Source organism: Macaca nemestrina, chromosome 10 (assembly GCF_043159975.1).
Source record: "Macaca nemestrina isolate mMacNem1 chromosome 10, mMacNem.hap1, whole genome shotgun sequence".
NCBI lineage: Eukaryota > Metazoa > Chordata > Mammalia > Primates > Cercopithecidae > Macaca > Macaca nemestrina.
The window spans coordinates 15,916,372-15,943,875 of NC_092134.1; the positions used below are offsets into that span (position 1 = coordinate 15,916,372).

Sequence of the window (27,504 nt, forward strand, 5' to 3'; positions counted from 1 at the left end):
AAACGCCATCTCTACTAAAAATATAAAAATGAGCCCAGGCGTGAGGGCGCACACTTGTAGTCCTAGCTACTTGGGAGGCTGAGGCACAAGAATTCCTTGAGTCTGGGAGGTGGAGGTTTCAGTGAGCTGAGATTGTACCACCGCACTCCAGCTTAGGCAACAGAGTGAGACTCTGCCTCGAAAAAAAAGACAAAAAGAAAAAAAAAAGTCACAGGCCTGCGAAATCATCCTGACTCTGTTGCCTGAGATTCAATTTTCCAAATGCCTCTCAGAAATAGAGCTCTCAGGAGGCAGAGGCCCTAGCACTCGGATATATTTGAGTCCCAGCTCCAGCACAAAGGAAACAGCCCTGTTGTGGCCTGCTAGACATCCCCATAGGCACAGGCTTCAGAAATGCTTCCCAGGGTGAGCAAATTAATAGCAAACACAATGTTCTCCTTTCCATCCTGAAAGATGGTCTCCTAACCTCGCCTGTACCTGCTCAAAGCTACTATACCTGGAGCTCCTGGAATCAGCTTCTATCCTTCCAGTTGTAACCCACATTTATGGCTTGTTTAAGCATCCACAGGAGGCCTAGCATTGTTAATGACACAGAGAGAAACCCAGCCACTACCTGCAATCCTGAGTCAGGAAGGGATAGGTGGGGATTGAGAAGCAGCTGGGCAAAGCAGCAAAGCAACTGCCAAGGACTGGGCAAAAGGCAATAGAATGCAATTGAAGTGGGATGGATGCAGGTTAGACATAAGGAAGAACTTCCTGACACAGGAGACTATAAGCTCCTGGAGGAAATAGTGAGGTCTGACTCCTTGGTAATCCCAGAAGGGATCCCCACCCTCTTCGATGCTCTTATTTGTCTAGATTCAAAGAAAATCAGCCCTAGAGGCATCTTCTTTTAAGTCCATCTCAGGAGGCTGAGGCATTAATCTTTATCTAGCAGTCATTTCTCTTGCCAACAGTCTGGGTCACTGTGGGTGGGGCCAGTGAGACTCGAGTCCCCCGTCACAGAGTGCATTGTGTGTATGACTTTGTGATCCTCATCTTCACCACTCCCTTGCAAATTGCATCTGGCCTGGGATAGTAGATAGAACAAATCAGTTCACCTGTCACCATTCACTCACTAACCTGCTCTGTGCATGGTTCTGGGGTAGGAGCAAAGCTGAGCAAACATAGACGTCCCTGCCCTTGAGACCCTCACAGATGTGTGTGGGAAGAGACTCATACAAGGTTCAATTAGTGCTGAAATAGAGAGGAATACAAAATGCTTTGGGAACATAATTACCTCAGCAAGTAGGTACTAGGGAAGGTTTACCCCAAGAAGTGACACCTGGGCTGGGTTTTGAAGCTCAGGTAGGAGTTTGCCTAAAAGAAAATGGAAAAAGGCATTATAGTCAAGGGAATCATTATGGCTGATACGTTGCTTTTTATTTTTCTTGCTAAGGATCATCGTTAGTTCTCTGAGGTTGTCTTTGGTGCTAACACAACCTGAGACACATGTTGAGTTTTGTTTTGTTTTGTGTGGATTTGTTTTTTGTTTTTTGTTTTTGTTTTGAAATGGAGTCTCACTCTGTAGCCCAGGCTGGAGTGCAGTGGCCTGATCTCGGCTCACTGCAAGCTCCGCCTCCTGGATTCACGCCATTCTCCTGCCTCAGCCTCCCCAGTAGCGGGAACTACAGGTGCACGCTGCCACGCCCCGCTAATTTTTTTGTATTTTTAGTAGAGACAGGGTTTCACCAAGTTAGCCAGGATGGTCTCTATCTCCTGACCTTGTGATCTGCCCGCCTTGGCCTCCCAAAGTGCTGGGATTACAGTCATGAACACATATTGAGTTTTGACATCATCCTAAAGGCTCTTATCATAATAATCATCTTAAGTAAAAAGCTACCCTAGATAAATAACATGAGGACCTGCTGTTGGGCCATCCTCCCTGCACAAACTCAGGATTCAAATCAAGTCCTTCTTCCCTTCCTTTCTTATTAAGCATCTGTTTCCCTTGCCTGTCTAGTTTGCCTTCCTAAGAGAGAAGGGGTAGAATCGTGCCCTGTTTGGGGACGGAACATCTATTTTCAGATACCAATTAAGCGTCAATCAAACCCTTAGTATGAGGTACGAGTGGGGACAGGGTCAGACCTGGGGAAGTGGTATTTCCATTTGCGGTTCTCTCCTCTTTTCCGTCCTTCCCACTGCCCTTGCCCCTCCCTCCAGCCTCTGACTGGTAAAGGCGATCAGATAGAGAGATGACTGTTAAATCGAAATCCCACTCCCCAAGCTCAGCCGCCTTGGGATCATGGCATTTTCTCACCCCTGGGGACACAGGGCTTGTTAGCTGCTTTCAAAATGTCAAAATCTGTTGAGAAGATTTTCCCTGTTTCCAGGTAAATGACAGCATCCACCCAGCTTCTCTAGAGGCTCTAAATTATGAGAAAGGTGGGGGACAGGCTTGTGGGCCATTTCTTTCCCAATCTTTAGGGGATCCAAGGTCTCCAGGATGACACCAACTGGCCAGCTACTGCTGACCTTGCTGAAAACCAAAACGGTGCAGCCAGCCCCAGCCAGCCCCAGCCAGCCTGGGTCTGAATGAAGGCAAACCAGTAAAATGCTCCACTTCTTGGCGACAACCCAGCACGCTCACCGGGAAGCCTTCTAAGTCAGCCCTGATTCATTATGTCAGGATAAAAATAACAGTAATAATGGCCCAGCGCGGTGGCTCACGCCTGTAATCCCGACACTTTGGGAGGCCAACGAGGGTGGATCACTTGATATCAGGAGTTCAAGACTAGCCTGGCCAACATGGTGAAATCCTGTCTCTACTAAAAATACAAAAATTAGCTGGGCGTGGTGGCGTGTGCCAGTAGTCCCAGCTACTCAGGAGGCTGAGGCAGGAGAGTTGCTTGAACCCAGGAGACAGAGGTTGCAGTGAGCTGAGATCATGCCACTGCACTCCAGCCTGGGCATCGGAGTGAGACCCTATCTCAAAAAAATAAAAAATAAAAATAAAATAGTAACAGTGATAACAATATCATGGGGGCAAGTGTGTAGTCATTTTAACCCTTGGACTTATGAGCCCACAGCATTGAGGCCAGGAGTACAGCGCCTAGCTGGTGACCTTGGTCAGATGACTAATTATTAACAGCATCTGTGCCGAGCCTCCCTTTCCTAATAGGGACTAATAGGCTCATCAAGTTGTGGGGAGGATGAAATGAGATAACATATGAGATAATGATGTCAACCATAACAACGGGACCTAATGTATTTATTGAGCAGTATCAGGTACTGTGCTAAGCACTTTAGGTCCATGGTCTCACTGAACCCCCAGCTCAACCCGATGAAATATTGTGATTGTCTCCATTTTACAGATGAGGAAACTGAGAATCACAGAGGGTTTTGTGGTTCAACATAACCAGTAAGTGACGGAGATGAGATTTGAACCCAGGCCGTGGAGCCCTGAGCCCATGCTACAGGGCCTGGCACAGAGTAAATGCTCAACAAATGTTGGGGTCATTACTATTGTTCTTATCTGACTAAATAATATATTGCTAATTTGAGGCAGTTAGGACAAGAAAGCACTGTGCCCATTTTACAGATGAGACCCTTGTGGCCCCCAGGTGACCCAAAGCCCAAAGTGACCACCCACTGAGTCATGACAAGGTTGCGTCTCTTCCCCTTTACGACCACATTGTCATCTTTGTCAGTCATTGAAATTAACGGGACAGATATGATTTATGCCTCCTGGGTGCTGAGCTCTGGAAACACAGAGAAAAGAGCAGGAGGGCCTTGAGTGGAAAGATCGGAACTTTGAGAGCCTGGGTTCCAAGCCCAGCTCTATTGCTTGTTTTTCATTAGTTTGAGGATAGCCACGTCATCTCTCACAGCCTCTATTTTCTCATCTGAAGAATGGGTTACCATGAGGATTCAATGAGCCTGTGGATGTGCAGTGGCCTAGCCCAGGTCAGGCACCAAATAGACATTTACTGAATGTTACTCAAAATTAAATGAAGGCCAGGTGTGGTGACTCATGCCTGTAATCCCAGCACTTTGGGAGGCTGAGGCGGATCACTTGCGGTCGGGAGTTTGAGACCAGCCTGGCCAACATGGTGAAACCCTGTTTCTACTAAAAATACAAAAAATATTAGCCGGGTATGGCGGCACACACTTGTAATCCCAGCTACTTGGGAGGCTGAGGCAGGAGGATCGCTTGAACCTGGGAGACGGAGGTTGCAGTGAGCTGAGATGGTGCCACTACACTCCAGCCTGGGTGACAGAGCGAGACTCCACCTCAAAAAAAAAAAAAAAGAAATGAAATTGAGTATGATCACTGCCCTGGAGCAGTTCACAGCCGAGCCATCCCCTCTTCTCATTTAATATGTACCTCAACTTCTGAAAACTTCTACTTTCTTTTTTTTTTTTTTTTTGAGACGGAGTCTCGCTCTGTAGCCCAGGCTGGAGTGCAGTGGCCAGATCTCAGCTCACTGCAAGCTCCGCCTCCCGGGTTCACGCCATTCTCCGGCCTCAGCCTCCCGAGTAGCTGGGACTACAGGCGCTGCCACCTCACCCGGCTATTTTTTGTATTTCTTAGTAGAGACGGGGTTTCACCGTGTTAGCCAGGATGGTCTCGATCTCCTGACCTCGTGATCCGCCCATCTCGGCCTCCCAAAGTGCTGGGATTACAGGCTTGAGCCACCGCGCCCGGCCAACTTCTACTTTCAAGACAAACTACAGATGGGGATACACACAGCAGTCATCATATTGTGATATTTGGGGTTTCGTAGACTCGTGCACAGATGTTACCCACAGAGCTCCCTTGGCTGGCCTTGGCAGAGTCCCTTGGCTCCCTTGAGGCTGACATCTCAAGGTGCTTCTTGGTTACTCCCTTCCCTAAGTCTATCTCGAAGCATTTGAGAAACCTCTTGCATTTTTAGATTAATTACCCTCTGTAGGAGGATGCCCCAAATCCCGAGTTCTAAGCTGCAGTCCAACTCATTTTTGCCCCGACTTCAATCAGGTCTGGTATCCCTTGCCTTGGTCTAGACACCCAAGTTGGATTTTCCCAAAAGCATCTTCAGTGCCCCACTTCCTGGGGTGATCCACCGTTCCCAGGGTGCCCTCAAACCAGCAGACCCCCCACCAAGATGCTTTCTAGGGATATATACTGAACAGAGTCTCTCTCCATCCCAGAAGCGTCTTCCTTCCTTCCACCCCAGGCATCGCCTGCTCAGTGACTCCCAGGTCTTTATAGGTCACTGAGCCAAGAGGCCAGCAACCAAGCTTGCTGTCCTGGGTGGTCAGAGCCAAGGTGGAGCCAGGAAGTGGTACGTGAATTGACTGGTGTTTGGGTTCAGCCCTGCTGGAATTTCCACATATTTTGCTAACTGTTTGTTTTAAGAGTGAGTATATTCAATGCAGGCTGTCCAGACTGTTGTCCGGGTCTGACAACGACACTGTGGTTCTGAATCAGTGACACCACTCTGCATGCTCCTTCACTGCACCACCCCATATTGAAATGCTTTTCCCAAAAAGGGCAAGTTGGGTCAAAGTCATTTTTCTTTCTCTCTGTAAATTGCTATCAGTTGCCAAAACCAACCCCCACCAAACAGGCTCTTACAGGTCAACAGCCCCAGCCTACTTCCATTTCCTGAGGTTCCCAGGATTTTCTAAGATCCAAGGGCCAAAACATAAACGCAAAACTTGTACATTTTCAATATTTGCATTTGGCAAGTTAAGGCTTTCAACAAACACACACAGTACAATGCAGTATCATAGGGCAGGCCATGAGATAATTACAGGATTGATGTTAAGATTAATTCCTGGTGTATATGTACGTTCTGGTCTGGTAATGGGACCAAGCTGAAAGTTGTCAGTAGCATCTGGCTATACTGTGATATCACTGCAATTTGGAGAAAGCTTAAAAAATTCAGCCTTGATGCCCCTTGGTCCTCCAGAGGTCTCCACTATCACCCTGAATCCTTAACTGGGATGGGTCTGACACCCAAGCACCCCCTTTCTTAATCACCTTCTGCAGACTGTTGAATTACAGAAGAGAGAGAAGCAGAGTAAGCAGTGTCGAGTTTCTATGGAGTTATCTTAAGGAATGAATCACTTTAGACATAGTGCTTTGAATACACTATGGGAAATTATATTCCAAAGTACTAAATACGCTTGGTTAAGTTCTATACGTAGCAATGTTTTAATGGCACAGATAAGTGGGTACCTTCTGGATTTGTGAGTCTGTGGGCCTGGACCCTAGTCTGCCCCAGCTCATAACCGGGTTACACTTGCTGCCCAGGAGAGGTGGTGCCTACAGGTGGGTGCGGTGCCACCCAGGGCTGCAGCAAAGGGCACAGTGTGTGGTGTCTGGCCCCTGGTGTGAATGGCCCTCTGCCCAGCTCAGCCCTGGTGTGCTGCCCTCATTTCAGGAGAAGCCAAACAGGGCAGGTTGCTGCAGGCCTCTAATAGAAGAGTTGTCACTGGTGCCGATAGCATTAGAATAAGAAGCGACTTGCTTTGTACAGGTTTAGGCCTTAGCTCTTAGATGAGTTTACTAGGGCTGCTGTAATAAAACACCACCAACTGGGTGGTTTACACAGCAGAATGGATTGTCTCACAGTTCCGGAGGCCGGAAATACAAAATCAAGGTGTTGGCAGTGCTGGTTCCTTCCGAGGGCTGGGAGGGAGAAGCTGACCCAGTCCTCCCTCCTTGGCTTGTAGGTGGCCGTCTTTGTGTTCACATGGCGCTCTCCCTGTGAGCATGTCTGCCGTCAAATTTCTCTTTTCTGTAAGGACACCAGCCCTCCTGGATCAGGACCCACCCTGATGACCTCATCTTTAACTTGATTTCCTCTATAAAGGCCCTAACTCCAAAGAAGGTCACATTCTGAGGCAGTTTAGGACATCAACATATGAATTTGATGGGGTTGGGGTGGGGGGAGGACACGGTTCATCCCATAATACGGGGGTCCCCGAACCCCAGGCCACAGACCAGTACTGGCCTGTTAGGAGCTGGACCGCCCAGCAGGAGGTGAGCGGCAGGCGAGCAAGTGAAGCTTCATCTGTATTTACGGCTGCCCCGCATCACTCACATTACCGCCTGAGCTCTGCCTCCTGTCAGATCAGTGGCGGCATTAGATTCTCATAGGAGCTCGAACCTGTTGTGAACTGCGCATATGAGGGATCCAGGCTGCATGCGCCTTATGAGAATCTAATGCCTGATGATCTGTCACTGTCTCCCATCACCCCCACGTGGGACCATCTAATTGCAGAAAGCAAGCTCAGTGCTCCCACTGAGTCTACATTATGGTGAGTTGTATAATGATTTCATTGTGTGTTATAATATAATAATAATAGAAATAGTGCACACAATCAAGGTAATGCACTTGAATCATCCTGAAACCATGCCCCCGACCACTGGCCCATGGAAAATTTGTCTTCCACAAAACCAGTCCCTGGTGCCAAAAAGATTGAAGACTGCTGCCATAATAGTTCCTAAGATGCTGTATGTCTTGGAGGTGCCTGCCTGCCTCCCTTGGTGTAGCTGTCAGTCCTGGTTTCACTGTGAGACTTGTGACAGTGACAGCCACTACTGGGGAAGGGCAGGTGCTTGGCCTCTGTTTCTAGGTGTTCTGAGTTCTGGTGCTGAGTTTCTGTCTTCTTGCCTAAAAAATCTCCCTCCATCCACCGCCCAGCACACCTGCTTCTTACTGCCTAACATCTGCTAAAAAAGCCCACCATCCAGCCGGGCGCAGTGGCTCACGCCTATAATCCCAGCACTTTGGGAGGCCAAGGCAGGTGGATCACCTGAGATCAGGAGTTCGAGATCAGCCCAACCAACATGAAGAAACCCCGTCTCTACTAAAAATACAAAAATTAGCCAGGTGTGGTGGAACATGCCTGTAGTCCCAGCTACTCAGGAGGCTGAGGCAGGAGAATCGCTTGAGCCCGGGAGGCGGAGGTTTCAGTGAGCCGAGATCATGCCATTGCACTCCAGCCTGAGTAACAAGAGCAAAACTCCATCTCAAAAAAAAAAAAAAAAAAAAAAAAAAAAGCCCACCATCCTTCCACTTACCCAATCCATGTTGACTTTATCCTTTGCCCCGATCCTCTCCTACCCAGAGACTCTCAGTTCCACTTCCAGAGCCCCCAACCTTCAGTTCCCCGCTTCTAGTCCTGCTGCCCCTGTAGCTGTATTCCCACCCTGTGGCCACTCACGGCCTCATTGCAGCATCCTCCTCATGGGTCTCTCTGCCTTGACCCTCTCCCTCCTGCAATCCTTGCAATCATGTCTTCCCTAAAACCCAGCTGAGATAAGATCACTCACTCAGGCAGGCAGTTTCAGGGCTCATGATTTTCTATGAAATCAAGGCCAACGTCCTTGGCTTAGCTTTTAAGGGACTCTACAGTCTTGAAGCTTTTTAGACCTTGTGTTAGTTTGCTTAGGTTATAATCACAAAGGACCATTGCCTGGGTGGCTTAGACAACAGAAATTTACAGCTCATAGTTCTGGGGGCTGGAAGTCCAAGATCACGGTGCCAGCGTGGTCAGGTTCTGGTGAGGGCTGTCTTGTCAGCTTGTAGACATCTGCCTTCTCTGTGTTCTCATATGGCAGACAGAGAGAAAGAGCGCTCTCTTCCTTTTCATATAAGGCCACCAATCCTATCAGATTAGGGCCCCACCCTTATGACCTTGTCTAACCTTCATTATCTCCTAAAAGTTCTATCTCCCAACAAAATCACATGGGGGTGGGGGATGGGGTTAGGGCTTTGTATTAGTCACGGTTCTCTAGAGGGACAGAATGAATAGGATAGATGTATATATAAAGGGGAGTTTATTAAGGAGTATTGACTCACACAATCACAAGGTGAGGTCCCACAATAGGCCATCTACAAGCTGAGGAGCCAGGAAGCCAGCCTGAGTCCCAAAGCTAAAAGAACTTGGAGTCCGATGTTCAAGGGCAGGAAGCATCCAGCACAGGAGAAAGATGTAGGCTCAGAGGCTAAGCCAGTCTGGTCTTTTTACATTCTTCTGGTGCTTTTATTCTTCTGGCTACACTGGCAGCTACTTAGATTATACCTACCCAGATTGAGGGTGGGTCTGCCTTTCCCAGTCCACTGACTCAGATGTTAGTGTCCTTTGACAACACCCTCACGGACACACCCAGGGACAATACTTTGCATTCTTCCATCAAGTTGACAATATTAACTATCACAGGCTTCAAATAAATTTCGAGGAAGGACAGAATGCAGTCTCATGCAGATCTCATATGTTTATTGAACATGTACTGTGTGCTGGGCACTATTCCAGGGATAGAACAAACTGAACAGTGGGTAGGCAGAAAACAAGTATTATATAAATGCCTAAATAGGTATATGTAAATCTATATCTACAAGATATATAAATGTAGATATGCACATACATGTCCAGGTACATATATGCTCATGATGACCACAGGTAGTGTTAAGTGCTAGGGGAAAACAAAGCATGGTAAGGGTGATTGGGGGCAGAGAATGTCAAGGAGGTGACACTGCTTTAAAGAATGATCACAGCCGGCACAGTGGCTCACACATGCAGTCCTAGCACTTTGGGAGGCTGAGGTGGGCAGATCACCTGAGGTCAGGAGTTCAAGACCAGCCTGGCCAACATGGTGAAACCTCATCTCTACTTAAAAAAAAAAAAAAAAAATTAACCAGGCCTGGTGGCACATGCCTATAATCCCAGTTACTCCAGAGGCTGAGGCAGGAGAATCACTTAACCTAGGAGATGGAGGTTGCAGTGAACCAAAATCACACCAATGCACTTCAGCCTGGGTGACAGAGTGAGACTCCATCTCAAAAAAAAAAAAAAAAAAAAAAAGGCTCAGGAAAGTTTTCTAACATGCCGGCATTTGAGCAAACTCAGTGGTCGGGGTCAGCCACTGGAATTCAACCCTTTAGATCAGGAGTCTACAAACCTCTTCTCTAAAGGACAAGATAAATATTTTTGGCTTTGTGGGCCACATGGCATTGGACTCCATCAAAACTACTAGCCAACTCTGACATTGTTGTGTCAAAGCTGCCACACGCTATATGGACACAAATGAGCCCCAATGAAACTTTATTTATGGACACTAACATTTGAACATCATATAACTTTTGTGTGTCACAAAATATTCTCCTTTTGATTTTTGCATTCAATAATCCAAAAATGGAAAAAATCCTTCTTAGCTCAGGAGCTGTACAAAAACAGACAGTGGGCCACGCCGTCTGCGCATCTCTGCTTTAGAAGAAGCAGCTGTAAGATGCTTTTCCCAGTTGTGGAATGAGAGTCATTCAACGGCTGCTGAGTCCTAGAATACTTGTCCCCAAAATACAGTAGGTGCTCAATATGCACTTGTTGAAAGGGAGAAAGAAGGGAGGAAAAGAGAGAGGGGGAAAAGGAATCAGCTTCAGCAGACCTTGGAAGTGGCGTTCTCAGCTCCAGAGCCCAGGCTGACATGACGGCACCTCCCTGCCTCCTTTTGAGCCTGACTGCAGGACCATTTCCTTTCATTCCTTCAGGACCTCTGCAAGCTTCCTAGGCAAAGAGGTGTTGACAAGGCTATGAAAATGTCCATGAGCTCATGGCCTCCTTTGCACACTTAGGGGCAGGTGTCCCGGGGTCCACAAAGAGCGAGCCATGTCTCCTCCCACTTAAAAGCTTCCATTGTCCCCACCGCAGACATAAAGCCAGAAAAGGATGTATGTAGCCACAGTCCAAAGCCCACATGTGCCCTGTGCCCACCGTAATAACTCGCAAGTGCTGCTAATCTGCATTTTGACCAGGAGAACTTTGGTGCCCACTCAGAAAAGTCATTTGCATCCTGCATGCAGGGCCCCTGACTGCTATATTAATCTCCCCGTTTCTCCCTTCCTGAGTCATCTAATATTGCTGCTGGCTAATTAAAACATCAAAGCGCCAAGTACAACAGCCCTGCCAGAAGCCTCCTAATGCCTGGTTTCAAGTGTGCAATCCAGTGAAACCCAGGGTGGAGGGGGGCACGGCTCACACTCGGGCAGCCAACTACTTGACTCTTAACGACCACCCCTCACACATCTGGGACCTCCACAGATGGCCTCTTTTATTAGTCCTGTTATCTCCTTCCTCCCACTCCCTGGCGATGAAGACTGTCGGCTGCTGCCCACAGGCTCGCACCCTGCTCCTCCTCCTCATGCCTGGCCCCCCACCCTCTGAGTCCTGGGCCCAGACCCGATGTCATCACCACATCTGAAACCGGGTGTGTAGGGAGAATGGCTGGGGTTTCTTCCTCTGCGCAAGGTAGGATTTTTTTTTCCTCAATGATACAGGTTGTCGGCATGATCAGAGGAATGTGTTTACTACAAAGCCCTGCCCAGATGTGACTTTCATCACCTCCAAAACTCCTCCTGGAAGAGACAGGAGGGGAGACAGGATCCTAAAGAAGTGTTTAGGGTGCCTGGTCAGGCCTTTGAACAAAGCGGGGTTGTTTGTATCCAGATTCCTAAGGAAACATGGGCACAATAACTGAGACAGAAACTATCAATGAGAAACAAAGGGAAGAACTCATCCAAACCTTTATCATGCTCCGAGTGTGGTAGTGTGGTAATAATACTTGCAGAAGTAATAATAATAATACAAGTAATAATAATATAGGTAATAATATAAGCAATAATAGTAATACAAGTAATAATACAAGTAGTAATAATACAAGTAATACAAGTAATAATGCTTGCAGAATCATTGCAGTACTACTGGTAATACTAATACTTCTAATACTATAAGTTGGGCTAGTGGTCACATAATAATAACATTTATAATAATAAATAATGGCTAACATTTAGGGGGTGACTGATCATCCAAGTAAGAGATGACTTGGTCAGGGCGCTGGCCAGTGGAAGGGGAGAGGAGTGAATGGATTCTAGAGCTAGTTAAAAAGCTAAGATGGGTGATCACCAGTGATGAGTTGGGTGTGGGAGATAGAGAAGAAGCTGATGACTAAGATAGCTCCCACGTGTGGCGTGTCCAGCACGGATGGTTGGTAGCGCCCAGCACTGAGGAGGACCAGATCTGGCCAGGGTGGGAAGACGAGGAAGATTATGAATCCTATCACCTTCCGTGGGTTCCCTGTGCTGCCACAGCCTGCACTCTTCCGGAGCGATCTTTAACAGTGGCACACTCTTCCCCAACCTCCTGTTCCCCAGGCTCCAACATGGCGCCATGAACGCTTCAACACAGAACTCTTATTCCACTGGCTGCGAAGGTGGCCATGATAGTTCTCTTAACTTAGGACCTTTGCATGATCTGTTCTCTCTGCTTTAAGACCTTGCTTCCTCTTCTTTGTCTGTCTAGGATGTACTCATCTTTTGGTCTTAATCTAGAGGTTAGATGTCTCTTCTATGCGCTCCCACCTCCCCTGTGCTGCCAAGGTCCCATGTAATGGCATCCATTGTGCTAAATCGATTGCCATGGCTCATTCAGTTTTCATCACCTCCTACAGGACTGTGACTCCGTGGGAGCTCACATCCATCTAGTTTGTCCTATGGTCTTGGTCTTTGCTGCCTCACCTGGCACATAGGAACTACTCAATAAACATGTGTTAAATGAATGAATTATTCCTAATGGCCAAGAGGCAGGATAGTCAAGCTGTTAAGGACATGGTTTGATAGCCAGACTGCCTGGATTGGACTCCTTTCTTCAGCTTATTAGCTCTGTGATCTTGGGCAACTTAACCTCTCTGTGCCTCAGTTTCCTAATCTGTAAAATGGAGATAATAAGGTTGTTGCTTGGCACATAATAAGTGCTCATTTAATGTTAGTTATCAGTATTAGTCCTTCGCAGTTCTTTGTGACTTCTATCCTGGACTTAGCACCTTTAATCATAATTCACAGCTACCCTCACCAGCCTGAGCTCCTCCAAGTCAGTGAGACGGGTGCCGTGCCTCCTTTCTGATTTTATCTCCTTACACTTGCCCTCATGCATACACTGCAGCCACACTCAACCTCCTTGCTGGTCCTTTGAACTTAACAAGCTCATTCCCACATCAGTGCCTTTGCACTTGCCCTTCTCCCCTCCGGTTAGTTACAGTCACCTCCCCATTTTCTATTCTTATCATCACCTGGAATTATACTGATCCTATGTTAGTTTACTTACTCTTTATCTCCACCTCCACCACATAACACTTCAGAGAGCAAGGTCCCTGTCTGTCTTCTTCACTGCTGAATCCCCAGTGCCTATTTATTGAGCATGTATTATAATAGGTGCTCAATAAATACTAGTTGAATGTATGAATACCCTGCCTTAAGGTCACTGTGCACTGATGTACTCTTTGCATGAGTGTCACTTAACATTGGCTCATCTTCTCCCTGACCTTGCTTGGCTTTCGCATCAGGGTGTGCCTGCTGCCCCTCCCTTAGAGTTACTAAGTGACCAATGCTTGCCTGATGCATGTGTGTGCCTGTGCCCAGGCAGGTAGACAATAACCCAGGAGCTTCCAAGACAGATGTGATCGTAGGCCAGGCGCGATGGCTCACACCTGTAATCCCAACACTTTGGGAGGCTGAGGCAGGAGGATTACTTGAGTCTAGGAGTTCAAGACCAGCCTGGGCAACATAGTAAGACCCCTGTGTCTACAAAAAATACAAAAAAATAGCTGGGCATGGTGGCATGCACCTGTAGTCCCAGCTACTTGGGAGGGTGAGGTGGGAGGATCGCTTGAGCCTAGGAAGTCAAGTCTACAGTGAGCTATGATTGCACCACTGTACTCCAGCCTGTGTGACAGAGTGAGACCCTGTCTCAAAAAAAAAAAAAAAAAAAAAAAAAAAAAGACAGATGTAATCCTTATCAGTGAGGTCTAAAATGAATGGGCCAACACTGGTCAGCCTGAGACTTATCCCCACTCACCTGCTGGTCAAATTGTTTGCAGAGTGAAGACAAATGGGGGACTAAAGTTCCCCATAAACAGGCTCTTCCATGGCTTCTTTCCATGTAGGTGTTCAAGACAGAGGGGACGGTAAGTGCAAAGGCCCAGAGGCAGGAATGAGCCTGGAAGTTTTAAAAGTCAGAAACCAGAAATTTGGGGGCAATATTCTTTGCCTCAAATTTTTTCAATTTATTTTATTTTATTTCATTATTATTTTTCTGAGATGGAGTCTCATTCTGTCTCCCAGGCTGGAGTGCAGTGGTGTGATCTTGGCTCACTGCAACCTCTGCCTCCCGGATTCAAGCGATTCTCCTGCCTCGCCTCAGCCTCCCAAGTAGCTAAGATTACAGGCATGTGCTACCACGCCCGGCTAATTTTTGTATTTTTTAATAGAGACGAGGTTTCACCAAGTTGGCCAGGCTGATCTCAAATTTCTGATCTCAAGTGATCCGCCCGCCTCAGGCTCCCAAAGTGCCAGGATTACAGGTGTGAGCCACTGTGCCTGGCCCAAAATTTTTCAGTTTAAATCTTTGTTTTCTCAGTCCTTGCCAGAAATGGTGAGTTTGGACTGTCACAGAAAGGCCTAGAAATCCAAGTAAATCGACCCAGCTTTAGGTTTGATTCCTCGGTGCTAGGGGCTATTATCATTCAAAGAGGCTGATGGTGTCCTTTCAGTCATGTGTTCATTCAACAAATGTTCACCGAGTCCTTACTCAGTGTGTCAGACCCTATTGAACCAGAGAGACCACCTTTGAGTTCCTGATGCCTCTCCCCAGAGCAGAACCCAAGAGGCTCTTCCATGGTGTTTCTTTCCACGTAAGTGGGGAAATCAGGTTCCCAGGAACCTTGTACATGTCAGCCAGGGAGGGCTGGATCTTACTCTGGATATAGACAGTTGGTGACTCAAGGCAGATCCCAGGAAGAACAATGGCTCTCCCAGCCTCCGTGGAGACAATGTTACAGTCCACTCAAGGCCCTGCCTCATCTTCCACCTTCATTCTCTGCTTCAGCCCCCTGCCTCAGGAAAACAGTCCCCCACAAAGAATGGCAGCCCCTCCAAGTGTCCACGCTTCCTCAAAGTCAAGAACTGGGAGACTGACGTGGTTCTCACTGACACCCTCCACCTTAACAGCACATTGGTGAGTACCCCAGCAGGGTATAGACAAGGGGGTGCAGCTGCATCACTGTCCACATTTGGAGTCGGATAAGTCTTTGTTGTGGGGGCTGTTCTCTGTTGTAGGGTGTTGAGCACCACCCCTGACCCTTACCCCCTAGATGTTAGTACATCCCCTTCCAGGTTGTGACAACTAAAAATGTCTCTGACAGCAGAAGCACCGCCCTCTTGGACAAACACTGCCATTTTAAGTTCCAGCTCCCTTTCTAACCTCATGCATTTCAAGGAAATCACCTCCCTTCTAACAACTAGCAGCCAGAAAAGGCAGACAGTAAAACACAGATAAGACAGCTCAGACACAGAGGGAGGGGGAAAAGTCTCTTGGGTAACCACCAAACTTCACACTCATATAATAGGCTCCAGTAAAACAGTGGGCCTTAATAGCATATTCCTTTCCCTTTAGATGCACTAAGATAGGGAAGCTAAAAGCAGACTTGGGGGATATGCCTGCAGCTGCAGGAAAATGTATGGGAACAGACACAAAAATTCTCCCTCCCAGATAAGCAAGACAAAGAGACACAGAAACATTTCAAGCTTGTGATAAACTCTATCACCCTAAACCCTTAAATACTCTTAGTCTGTAGAAAAGAGTGCTCCTCATTAAGACAAACACCTAATGTATACAGGGCTTAAAACCTAGATGATGGGTTGTTAAGTGCCCACCATGGCACATGTATACCTATGTAACAAACCTGCATATGTATCCTGGAACTTAAAGAAATAAAAAAGAGTGCTCCTAACCTAACTCAGCCAGAAGCCCCTCTCAGGTTTATTCTTTAAAATAAACCTGTCTCTGATTGTTAAGCCACTTTTCATGTTTCTTTCTTCCTTCTTCAACACTTGCAGTCTCCAAGACATTACCTAACATCCCCTGGGTAAGAAATTCACCCCTGTTTGAGAACCACTGGTGAATTCTCACTCTCTTACGTAAATGCTTTTTATTCGTGAACCCGGTATGCAAAAGAATCTAAGAAGAGTTGCTGTTTGTGAATACCCTCTCTGTCTCTCATAGTCTGACCACTGGTGGAGTATTGAACAAACCCTTCCTTGATTTCACAGTGTGTCCTCAATATTTTTATTTCATATTTTTAATAGTCAACAAACCGCTATATTGTTTTAAATTTTTGTTGAACCTGGGCTTCTTGGAGGAATGGTATCTGCAAGCTATTACAATGTAACAAATTGCCCTGAAACTTATTGGGTGAAAACAACTATTAAAACTATGTATAATTTTTCAAAAGTCTACGGATTGGCTGGGTGGTTTAGTGATCTGGTCCAGACTCTGTTGATTTTGGTGAGGCTTTCTCGTACATCTGTAGGTACGTCTGAGGGGTCAACTAAGGTCAGGGTGGTCTAGGATGGTCCTGGCTGAGATAACTCAGCCCTGTTCCATGTGGTCTCTCCTCTTCCAGCAAGCTGGCTTGGGCTTGTTCACATGTAGTTGCAGGATTCTAAGAGGATGAGCAGAAACATGCAAGAACTCTTGAGGCCTAGACTCAGAATTGTCACAGGGTCATTTCTGCCACATCCTAAGGGTCAAACCAGCCCAGAGTCAAGAGGTTAAGGGATAGGCTCCACTTCTTCATGGAGAATTGCTGTAAAGCCACATCACAAAGGATGTGAATACAGGGAGGGGGAAAATTAGGGCCCTATTTTGCAATCAATCTATCATAGATGCATTCAAATGAGTTACTGTAGCCACTGTATTAGTTCCTCTTTGATCATCATGCAAAATCTAAAAATATTTCAGATTTTAGTGCCAGTGATTCTGATTCCTAGTCAAAAAGCTTCTGTTTCCAAGATGAGTAGAGCAAATACTTTAGGAACCTGAAAATGCTACTTAGTGTTCCTTAACATGGCTATGACCATATCCAGCAAGAATTTGAAGCTGGTACTTGAGAAATTGCCTCTGGGAATTAAGGGCCAGGTAAATTCAACCATGAATATGAGATCCAAGCCCACAGCCTAACACCTGCCACTCTTGGGTAAAACCAAGCAATAGCCCAAATCTCTTAATCTTCCAGGAAACGGGATGCACTGAGTACATCTGCATGGGCTCCATCATGCTTCCTTCTCAGCATATACGGAGGCCTGAAGATGTCCGCACAAAAGAACAGCTCTTCCCTCTCGCCAAAGAGTTTATTGATCAATACTATTCATCAATTAAAAGGCAAGTGTATGTCAATTCTGGGGAGCCCAAGGTAAGTTATCGAATGCTGGAGACAAAGATGTCAGCCCCAACTTTGCAAACCAAGGCCAAAGCACAAGGCCAAAGCACAAGGCCTCTGCCATACACAGAGGCTTAAAACTGGCTACCCACAGGTCACATCTGTTCCCCAGAAGTGCTTTTGTTTCACCTGCAAAGGGCTGCTTATAATTTGAAAAACTTCAAGCAATTCCATGCCTAGATACATACCCTAGAGAAATTCTCACACCTGTTCACAAGAAACCATCAGTAAGAATGTTCACTGAAACATTGTTTGTAGCAGGAAAAAATTAACATTAAAGATCCAACAAGATACCAGGCACAGTGGCTCACGCCTGTAATCCCAGCGCTTTGGGAGACCAAGGCGGCAGATCGCTTGAGCCCAAGAATTCAAGACCAGCCTGGCCAACATGGTGAAACCTTACCTCTACTAAAAATCCAAAAATTAGCAGGGCATGGTGGTGCACAGTTATAATCCTAGCTACTTGGGAGGCTGAGGCATGAGAATCGCTTGAACCCAGGAGATGGAGGTTGCAATGAGCCAAAATCACACCACTGCACTCCAGCCTGGGTGAATAGAGTGAAACTCCATCTCAAAAAAAAAAAAAGAAAAGAAAAAGAAAAGAAAAAGAAACCACATAAATGCCATCAACAGGAGAATGGGTAAGTTGTGGTATATTCCAGTGATGGAATACTATACAACCATAAAAATCAAAGGGATTAGTGCTCTGCATGTTAATGGAACTGCAGTTCATAGCTAACTTTGAGCAAAAGAAAGGATAGATTATAAAAGGATACATCCAGTATAGCACCATTTATATGAATTTTTTTATTGATGTATTTTTTTGAGACAGAGTCTTGCTCTGTCACCCAGGCTGGAGTGCAATGGCATGATCTTGGCTCACTGCAACCTCTGCCCCCCAGACTCAAGCAATTCTCTGCCTCAGCATCCTGAGTAGCTGGGATTACAGGCATGCGCCCCCACACCCAGCTAATTTTTGTATTTTTTGTAGAGACAGAGTTTTGCCACGTTGGCCAGGCTGGTCTCAAATTCCTAGCCTCAAGTGATCCACCCTCCTCGGCCTCCCAAAGTGCTGGGATTATGTAAGCCACCAAACCCAGCCTATATGAATGCTTTAAACATGCAGAATGACATTGTACATGGTTGAAGGATAGATACACATGTGGCAAAGATATAAACAAGTGTGTGAGAATGGTAAATGCCAGGTTCAACATAGCAGTCACTTCTGGGGAGAGAATTGTCTACCTTGGGGAAGCCTTCCCCAAGAAACTATTACATTATTTTTTAGGCTTGGGACATGGGGGTTTATTATATTATCCTATATACCTTTCTGTAAACCAAAAATTTTTCGTAGAAATTTTTTTTAACTTTCTAAAATTGAATTCATTGCCAATATTTAAAAATTAGAAGAGTTCCCTTTAAAAGTCAGATTTCCAGTTTCTCTGGAAAGATTTGGCAGTCATGGGCCCCTGCTCCTGTCAGGTGACAAGTGGCAGGAGTGGAGTCATGGCTGCCTGCTTTGGAAAAGGCCTGGCTCACCTGTTTGCCACAGTCCCCACCCAGCTGGTTGAGTTGTATGTACAATGTTCAGCCTTTGTGGGCATTTGAGTTTGCAGTGTCTGCTTTATCTTGCATCCAGAAATCAAACTGTTGCATCCAGAAGTCAACTTGGAATTTTTTGTAGCTTCCAGCCTCTTGGAATAGCTCTCCCCTTCCACCAACTTCTAATTCAGAAGACGGGGTGATGTTCCCATGTCCCTTCCTCTTCATTCAGATTTGGCTCCAAAGCCCACATGGAAAGGCTGGAAGAGGTGAACAAAGAGATCGAAACCACTAGCACCTACCAGCTCAAGGATACAGAGCTCATCTACGGGGCCAAGCATGCCTGGCGGAATGCCTCACGCTGTGTGGGCAGGATCCAGTGGTCCAAGCTGCAGGTAGGTGGTGAAGTCAGATACCTTGAAGAGCCCATAAATGAAGGAAGAGGGGAATGGGAGTGGATGGAGCTTTAAAAAGGATAAGGTTCTATCAAGTGTACCTGGTGGCCATGGTGACCTATCAGATGGTGGTCATGGGGTCCCACATTCTAAGATCACAGCCAGCTCTAGATGATAATCATGTCTTATTTAGCCAACACAGTGCTTTTGCAAAAATGAACTTGCATATCTCTTGGAAGGGAGGGCTTATACTTTTCAGTTGACCACAGACCTCACCATTCCCTTTTGTCTTGCACCTACTCAGCTTATTTATCTGCCTACTCCCTGAAGGCATTTGTTTCTGTGTCCCTTGGTTATGATTTTATTTTAGGAAATAGTTTAAAGTTGGAAGTAGATTTGTTATCAAGATCAGGGGGATTTTGTTTGATTTTTGTTCTGTTGTTTTTTTTTTAATCCCTAATCCCTAGTAACCTAACAGAAAATGTAACCAACACATTTAAACTCCCCTTCATTTACTAATCCTTTCCCATGTTCACTTACATGCCATGCCTACTTTCAGGGGATTTTTTTTTTTTCCTGCTCAAATTGGCCTTGGTGATTAGGATAGAAAAGAGAAAATATAAAATGCAGCCTGGGACTCAGTAATGAGGTGCCCACTTCACCAATGGAGCAGCAGCTGGAGTGGGATCTGGGTTCTCCTAAAATGGGAAGATTACGCTGGGGAACTAGGGAGGGAAAGAAGAGGCAATCAGTTCCACCCTGCGCCTCTTCCAGGTATTCGATGCTCGCGACTGCACCACAGCCCACGGGATGTTCAACTACATCTGCAACCACGTCAAGTATGCCACCAACAAAGGGAACCTCAGGTGAGCTGACCAGCTGGGCATTGGGGAGCAGGGGGTCAAAAGTCCCCACAGCATTGTACTTTGACTCTGGAGTCAGCTGACCTGCCAGGGAAATACTCGTCATCTCAGGGAGACAGGCCAAGCAGGGAGAGGTGTCCTGGCATTTTTTTTTTTTTTTTTTTTTTTTTGAGACAGTCTTGCTCTGTCGCCCAGGCTGGAGTACAGTGGTGTGATCTCGGGTCACTGCAACTGCTGCCTCCCAGATTCAGGCGATTCTCCTGCCTCAGCCTACTGCGTAGCTGGGACTACAAGCACCCGCCACCACACCTGGCTAATTTTTTTATTTTTAGTAGAGACAGGCTTTCATGATGTTGACCATGCTGGTCTCAAACTCCTGACCTCAAGTGATCCACCCGCCTCGGCCTCCCAAAATGCCAGGATTACAGGCATGAGCCACTGCGCCTGGCCCCAGCATCTTTATTCCATACCCCATCCCATGTTCTTTCTTTTCTGGGGCAAGTGGACTCCTGTGTGGTTGGCAAAAGTACAGCAGCAAACATCATGTTCAACCCACAGTTCGGCATCCTTCGTGGAGACGACAGGAACAAATAGTTGAGATTCCCAGGAATCGGAAAATCCTATTGCTGGTGGTGACCTGCTTTTACTGTGTTTTGCTCTGTCGCCTGGAGACAAACCAAACCAAATCTTCCTTGGTTTAAAAGGCAATTTCTCTTGCCAATGTGATGGGAACTGCCCCTTCAGGTTCCACCCAGCCAAGCCACGCCTTGGACTCCTCTTCAACAATACAAAGAACAAAGCCACAGGGAGCAGGCCGAGGCAGGCAGACATCCACGTGGCTGGTGGCGGCCACGCTGGCAAGTCTCAGCTGGGAGAGGGACAGGTGGAAGGGAACAGCTGGGGCCCCACAGACAGCCGGCTACACTTGTTGACTCTGCTGGCTCACTGCTGCCATAGCATCTGTTCCCAGCCACTGAGCACCAGTCCCATCTTGGAGCCACACAGGATCACTGCAGGGATATTCCCACAAGCCTCCGGGCTTCACTGAGTTCATCCAAAAGTGGCTTCTCTGCATGAAGCATGAGTTTTCTTGGATGTGTCTCTTCTCTTCCTTAAGAAGGAAATGGGGTTTGCCAATGTTCTGAGTTCACCAGTAAGAAAAGGGCCTGTAATCTAAGCCTGGACCCACATGAGGAATTGGTATTTAGGTCTCTTTCCCAAGGCAACTCTTTTCCTGGAGGCCTCACCCCTTAAAGAATATTAAAGAACCCTCCCGTGTATCTGGACCTGGTTAGGCCAGGTCCTCAAGGAGTTTATGGGTTCTTGGGCTTTCTGGTGTATTTCCTTTTTTTTTTTTTTTTTTGAGACAGAGTCTTGCTCTGTCACCCAGGTTGGTGGAGTACAGTGGCACGATCTCGGCTCACTGCAACCTCCACCTCCCAGGTTCAAACAGCTTTCCTGCCTCAACCTCCCGAGTATCTGGGATTACAGGTACGCACCACCATGCCCAGCTAAATTTTGTATTTTTAGTAGAGACAGCGTTTCACCATGTTGGCCAGGCTGGTTTCAAACTCCTGACCTCAGCTGATTTACCTGCCTCGGCCTCCCAAAGAGCTGGGATCACAGGTGTGAGCCACCACGCCTAGTCTCTTCTGGTAGTTTTCACATGGGGCTGTGAGCAGGCTCTGGGCATCGTCACCCCAAGCCCAGCAGTGCACCTCCACTTTTTTCACTGCTGTATTAGGGGGTCTTTGTGAGATCTATTAAAGAAAACATTCAGCAGATTCTTTTTCTTTTTGTAATTTTTAACCCTCATGTCTGAAAACGATGAGAACTATGTAAGAATGTATACCATGCAGCCGGGCGCTGTGGCTCACGCCTGAAATCCCAGCAAGATGGGAGGCCAAGGTGAATGGATCACTTGAGCTCGAGTTCGAGACCAGCCTGGGCAATGTGGTAAAACCCCATCTCTACAGAAAATGCAAAAAATTAGTAGGACGTGCTGGAGTGTGCCTGTAGTCTCAGCTACTTGTGAGATTGAGGTGGGAGGATTGCTTGGACCCAGGAGGTGGAGGTTGCAGTGAGCAGAGGTGGAGGTTGCACTCCAGCCTGGGTGACAGAGTGAGACTGTCTCAAAAAAAAAAAAAATGTATATCATGTTATAGGAATAATCTATGCATAAGAGGGGAAGGATAGCAGAGAGAAGAGAGGGAGAGATGCAGGTTTACACTGTGCTCAGGGATGCAGGAGAGTAGAGGCATAGATATGTGTTCTGGTTCCTCCGTTGGTCTCAGTTTCTGCACATAGAGTAGGCATCACACCCCACTCACTGTGTGTGATTCCGGTGTTTCTAAACACACTTTAAAAATATCCGCATTACACAAACACCCTTTATCGGATGTTCAACCAGAGAAACAGCAATGTGTTTTAGTGCTGGAGGGAAAACTGTTTGACTCACTCTGTGTTCATCTCCAAGATGGCGCCTCTGTTAAGAGATCTTTAAGAGCATCTTTGACTCCATGTGATTTTGGCCTTCAGCCTGGATTCTAGACTCACCTTCAGCTGTGATGCATCACCCCTGCAGAATTACATGCTACATTGTCTTGTGTAGAGAGTAAGACCTAAAAACCATGCTCAGAAAGAAGGCCCTGTGAAACTAGATGAGACAGGGGTTGCTGTATGGAGGAAGCGGATTTGAATCAGGTCTTGAACTTGGACGTAAAATGGAAAAGGGGGGTTCCAGCCAAGGGGATCAGCAGGGACACAGTTCTGGACAGAAATGTTTATGTGAGAAGATCTAGAAGCAACGAGTTGGACCCGAGATGCCATCTTTGTGTTGACACAAGAAGCCAGGACCGTGTTTCCATAGCCTGGGATGGGGGACCAATGAGTCCAGCTGGCAAGAGCTCCTGCCGTAATATGACATTGAACTACATTGTGAGAAAGTTATTTTCCTTTTTTTTTTTCTTTTTTTTTTTTTTCCAATCCTGATGATGATGTTGAGGAGAAAGGCTCAGTTTGGTGCTAAGATATTGTTAACACCTAATACTTGTTGATCTCCCTTTTAACAGAGAGACCAGGGCACCAGATAGGACCTTCAGCAGACAACAGCTTTCCACAATTAATAAAAGAATACAGCCTTCACTGTTGCCTGTTTAGGCAGGCAAAGCCAATGGCTGGTGACCTGCAGTTTTCTTTTAAATAAATAAATGTGAATGCAAATGCAAGCTGATTGCTTTTTAATCAGAAGTCTATAAACTTTGGTTTGGTAAGGGGGGTGGGCAAAGTGGATGAGAATTAATGATGACTGGGAGAAGACTGGAATCCGGATTCTGCAGCGCATTACTATTATTTTTTTTTCTTTTTTTTTTTTTTTTTTTTTTTGAGATGGAGTCTTGCTCTGTTGCCAGGCTGGAGTGCAGTGGTGCGATCCCGGCTCATTGCAACCTCCACCTTCCGGGTTCAAGCGATTCTCCTGCCTCAGCCTCCCGAGTAGCTGGGACTACAGACATGCACCACCACGCCCAGCTAATTTTTGTATTTTTAGTAGAGACAGAGTTTCACCATGTATGCCAAGGTGGTCTCCATCTCTTGTCCTCGTGATCCGCCTGCCTTGGCCTCCCAAAGTGCTGGGATTATAGGCATGAGCCACCATGCCTGGCCTGTAGTGCTTTCTTTTCTTATTTTTATTTTATTTTTATTTTTTGAGATGGAGTCTCACTCTGTCGCCCAGGCTGGAGTGCAGTGGTGTGATTTCGGCTTACTGAAACCTCTGCCTCCAAGGTTCAAGCGATTCTCCTACCTCAGCCTCCTAAGTAGCTAGGATTACAGGCATGCACCAACACACCCAGCTAATTTTTTGTATTTTTAGTAGAGACAGGGTTTCACTATGTTGGCCAGGCTAGTCTCGAACACCTGACCTCATGATCCACCCGCGTCGGCCTCCCCAAGTGTTGGGATTATAGGGGTGAGCCACTGCCCCCGGCACATAGTGCATTCTTAAGGGGAAACAAGGTCTGATGTTGCCATGGAAATAACTGGCTGCAAAATAACTCTTTGGAAGACTGGCTCAAGTTAATATTATTTAAAAGTCTCCAGCTAGAAAGAGATTCGTTCCTTCAGCATGGTGGCATGGGGCCTCCCACCCCCTCCACCGTTTTCCTCACACCATAGTTCCGGTGGAGGAACAGAGCATGGCCCCTCCCTTCCGACCGCCGCTCCTTTGGCGCTGAGGACCTTGGCACGGAGGTAATCCACCCAGAGCGTCAAGCGGCTGTGGCCCTGGGTGGCACCATGTTTAGTATATTCTCACAGTGCAAGTCCCGCCCTGATGCCGGGTGTTCCCCTCTCTCCACCACAGGTCTGCCATCACCATATTCCCCCAGAGGACAGACGGCAAGCACGACTTCCGAGTCTGGAACTCCCAGCTCATCCGCTACGCTGGCTACAAGCAGCCCGACGGCTCCACCCTGGGGGACCCGGCCAACGTGCAGTTCACAGAGGTGCGAGCGTTTCCGCCCCTACCCTGCCCCAACATGGGCTCTTACGTCCCCAGACTTTTATCCACAGACTTTTTCGGGCTTAATACTGTCATCACAGGGACAGCCGCCGATGGGGTCGTTTACTCTTCTCCAAACCTACTTCTCCATCAGGCTGTTCCCCATTCTAATTATTTTACAGCTGGACATTTGGTCACTTTCATGCCATTACCTCACTCAGCCCTCCTGATGGGAACTGTTCTCCCATTTCACAGATGGGTAGACTGAGTCTCACTAAGGCCAAGTGAGTTATTCAAGACTGCTAAATGGGCCGGGCGCGGTGGCTCACGCCTGTAATCCCAGCACTTTGGGAGGCTGAGGCGGGCGGATCGCCTGAGGTCGAGAGTTCGAGACCAGCTTGGCCAGCATGGTGAAACCCCGTCTCTACTAAAATACAAAAATTAGCCGGGCGTGGTGGCACATACCTCTGCAATCCCAGCTACTCGGGAAGCTGAGACAGGAGAATCGCTTGAACCTGGGAGGCAGAGGTTGCGGTGAGCAGAGATCGTGCCATTGCACTCCAACCTGGGCAACAGAGTGAGACACCATCTCAAAAAAAAAAAAAAAAAAGACTGCTAAATGAGTAGAGAAGAAAAGCTAGAACTATAGTCCAAACCTCCTGCCTCTCACCAGGAAAGGAAGAGCCGAGAAATGGAAGCCATATCTGGCATCCACCTTTTCTGAGTTATGAGATATGTCAGTTTCATATCATTCATTCATTCATTTGTTGATACGACAATTTGAGCCACCCGAGCCTTTGAGTAGGCTTGACTTTGCCTGTCACCAGTATCACTACAGTTACTAGTAGCCCAAGTCAATTCATAAAAGCCACCAGGAAAGTGACTACCACCATCTCCCTGCCCAGGGTTCCTTCCAGGTGGTAGTGTGGGCAGGTAGCACAGGTAAGACATGGTAGCTTATACGGACCATGTCCACACGACAGCACAATCACATCCCGGGTCTAGAATGATCTCAGGCACACAGGCCTGCTACCACCTTTCCTTTATCACCCAACTCATACCCTGCTGAATTTCACTGTTGTCCTTTGCTCAAGCCCCTCCCCGGTGGCATCTCCTTGAAAATGTAGCTGGCAAAGCTAAGGGCTGCTCCACTCCTTCCTGGCTGCCAACTTGCCTGTGGCTTTTCTTATGAAAATGTTATTCTCATGAGGAGGGGACTGTAACCAGGGCAACCAGGAGCTGCACCTGTGCCATTTTAGAGGCAGCCAGGCTCAGACTCCCTGCTCCACTTGGCTGAGCACTAACTGTGTACTTGGCTGACCTTGTCTTCGTGGTCACCAGAACATAAACGCCCCAAACTCTTCCTCTTGCTCCATCTCTGGAAACCTTGCTGAGCAGGATGTGTACCATGATTTGGTGCTTCCTCTTTTTACTAAGCACAAAGAATCATTCCGAACCTAACCATGTAATTTTACATTTTGAAACCCTCTAACCCTGCCCTAATAGGGACACCTGTGGCTGTTGGTCACTTGAAATGTGGCCAGTCCCAGTTGAGATGTGTCATAAGACAAAATATACACTGGATCTCAAAGTCTGGGTCCAAAAAAGAGAGGGAAATAACTCATTGATCTTTTTTTTTCTTTTTTTTTTCTTTTTTTTTTTTTGAGACAGAGTCTTGCCCTGTTGCCAGGCTGGAGTGCAGTGGTGCAATCTCAGCTCACTGCAACTCTGGGTTCAAGCAATTCTCCTGCCTCCACCTCCTGAGTAGCTGGGAGTACAGATGTGCACCACCATGCCCAACTAATTTTTTGTATTTTAGTAGAGACAGGGTTTCACCATGTTGGCCAGGATGGTCTCAATCTCCTGACCTCATGATCTGCCCACCTCAGCCTCCCAAAGTGCTGGGATTACAGGCATGAGCCACCACGCTCGGCCCATTGATCATTTTTGATGTTTAAATAGTAATAATATGGATACATTAGGGTAATATATTTATTAACAAATGAATAGATTCACTGGATTAATAAGTGTATTTTTAATTTTAATATTAAATATATTTAAATACACTCAATAATTTATTATTAATAAATTAATGTTGATATTTAATGTATTATTTGATATATTTATTGGATGAATAAGTGTGTTACATATTTAATTTTAATGTCAAATATATAATTAGAATATGTGATAGTAATATTTTAATATACTATTAATAAATTAATATTAATATCGAGGACATTGTTGAACTTTTAGATGAGTATATTATTAAAATTATTTTCTCCCATGATTTGAAGAAGCCTAGCAAAAAAAGATAAAATCAAAATTATTTTCACCTGTTTTTTTTTTCTAATGTGGCTACTAGAAAGTTTTCATTACTTACGTGGCTTGCATTATATTTTTATTGGACAGCTGCTGTAACATGTGCATTTTATACTATAATTCTAATACATCTGCCTTCATCAAATTCAGCAGATTTTCTTTGTATCTTACAACACCTAATACAAACACAGAGCTGGCAACCTGCAGATGCACTTGTTAGTCAGATTCAGCCCTTGCCCTCTAGGAATTCCAGTGGGCAGGGAAGACCCGGAAAACAATGCTCAGTGCCAGAGGAAGGATTTGCCCTCTGTCCTGTGGGCCCATGAGAAATCATGCTAGTTACTAGGTTAGTGCAAAAGTAATTGTGGTTTTTGCTATTGAAAGTAATGGCAAAACCCACAATTACTTTTGCACCAACCTAATACATGATGATGTCAGGGAGAACTTTATAAAGCAGGTGACGTGATCCAAGAGCCTCCAGAGGAAATGTCTCCTGGGGGCTTGCATTTGGATCTCTATCCACCCCACCCCCACTTCCCACATAAGGCTCATGTTTGTAGGGTGTGGGGTACAGTGGCGTTACCT

The 27,504-nt window shown here is 46.5% G+C and overlaps 1 protein-coding gene across 4 annotated transcripts in view; it reads left to right on the forward strand.

Annotated features, from left to right (window-relative positions):
• LOC105495113 (nitric oxide synthase 1) overlaps positions 1 to 27,504 on the forward strand; it is a 147,155-nt gene that overhangs the window by 55,727 nt on the left and 63,924 nt on the right. For all 4 annotated transcript variants that reach the window (XM_011764385.3, XM_011764337.3, XM_011764352.2 and 1 more), the window contains exons 4-8: positions 14,911 to 15,039; positions 17,099 to 17,244; positions 19,077 to 19,239; positions 20,014 to 20,105; positions 24,463 to 24,604. In XM_011764385.3, coding sequence (XP_011762687.1) covers positions 14,911 to 15,039; positions 17,099 to 17,244; positions 19,077 to 19,239; positions 20,014 to 20,105; positions 24,463 to 24,604 — 672 coding nt within the window. The remainder of the gene's footprint in view (positions 1 to 14,910; positions 15,040 to 17,098; positions 17,245 to 19,076; positions 19,240 to 20,013; positions 20,106 to 24,462; positions 24,605 to 27,504) is intronic.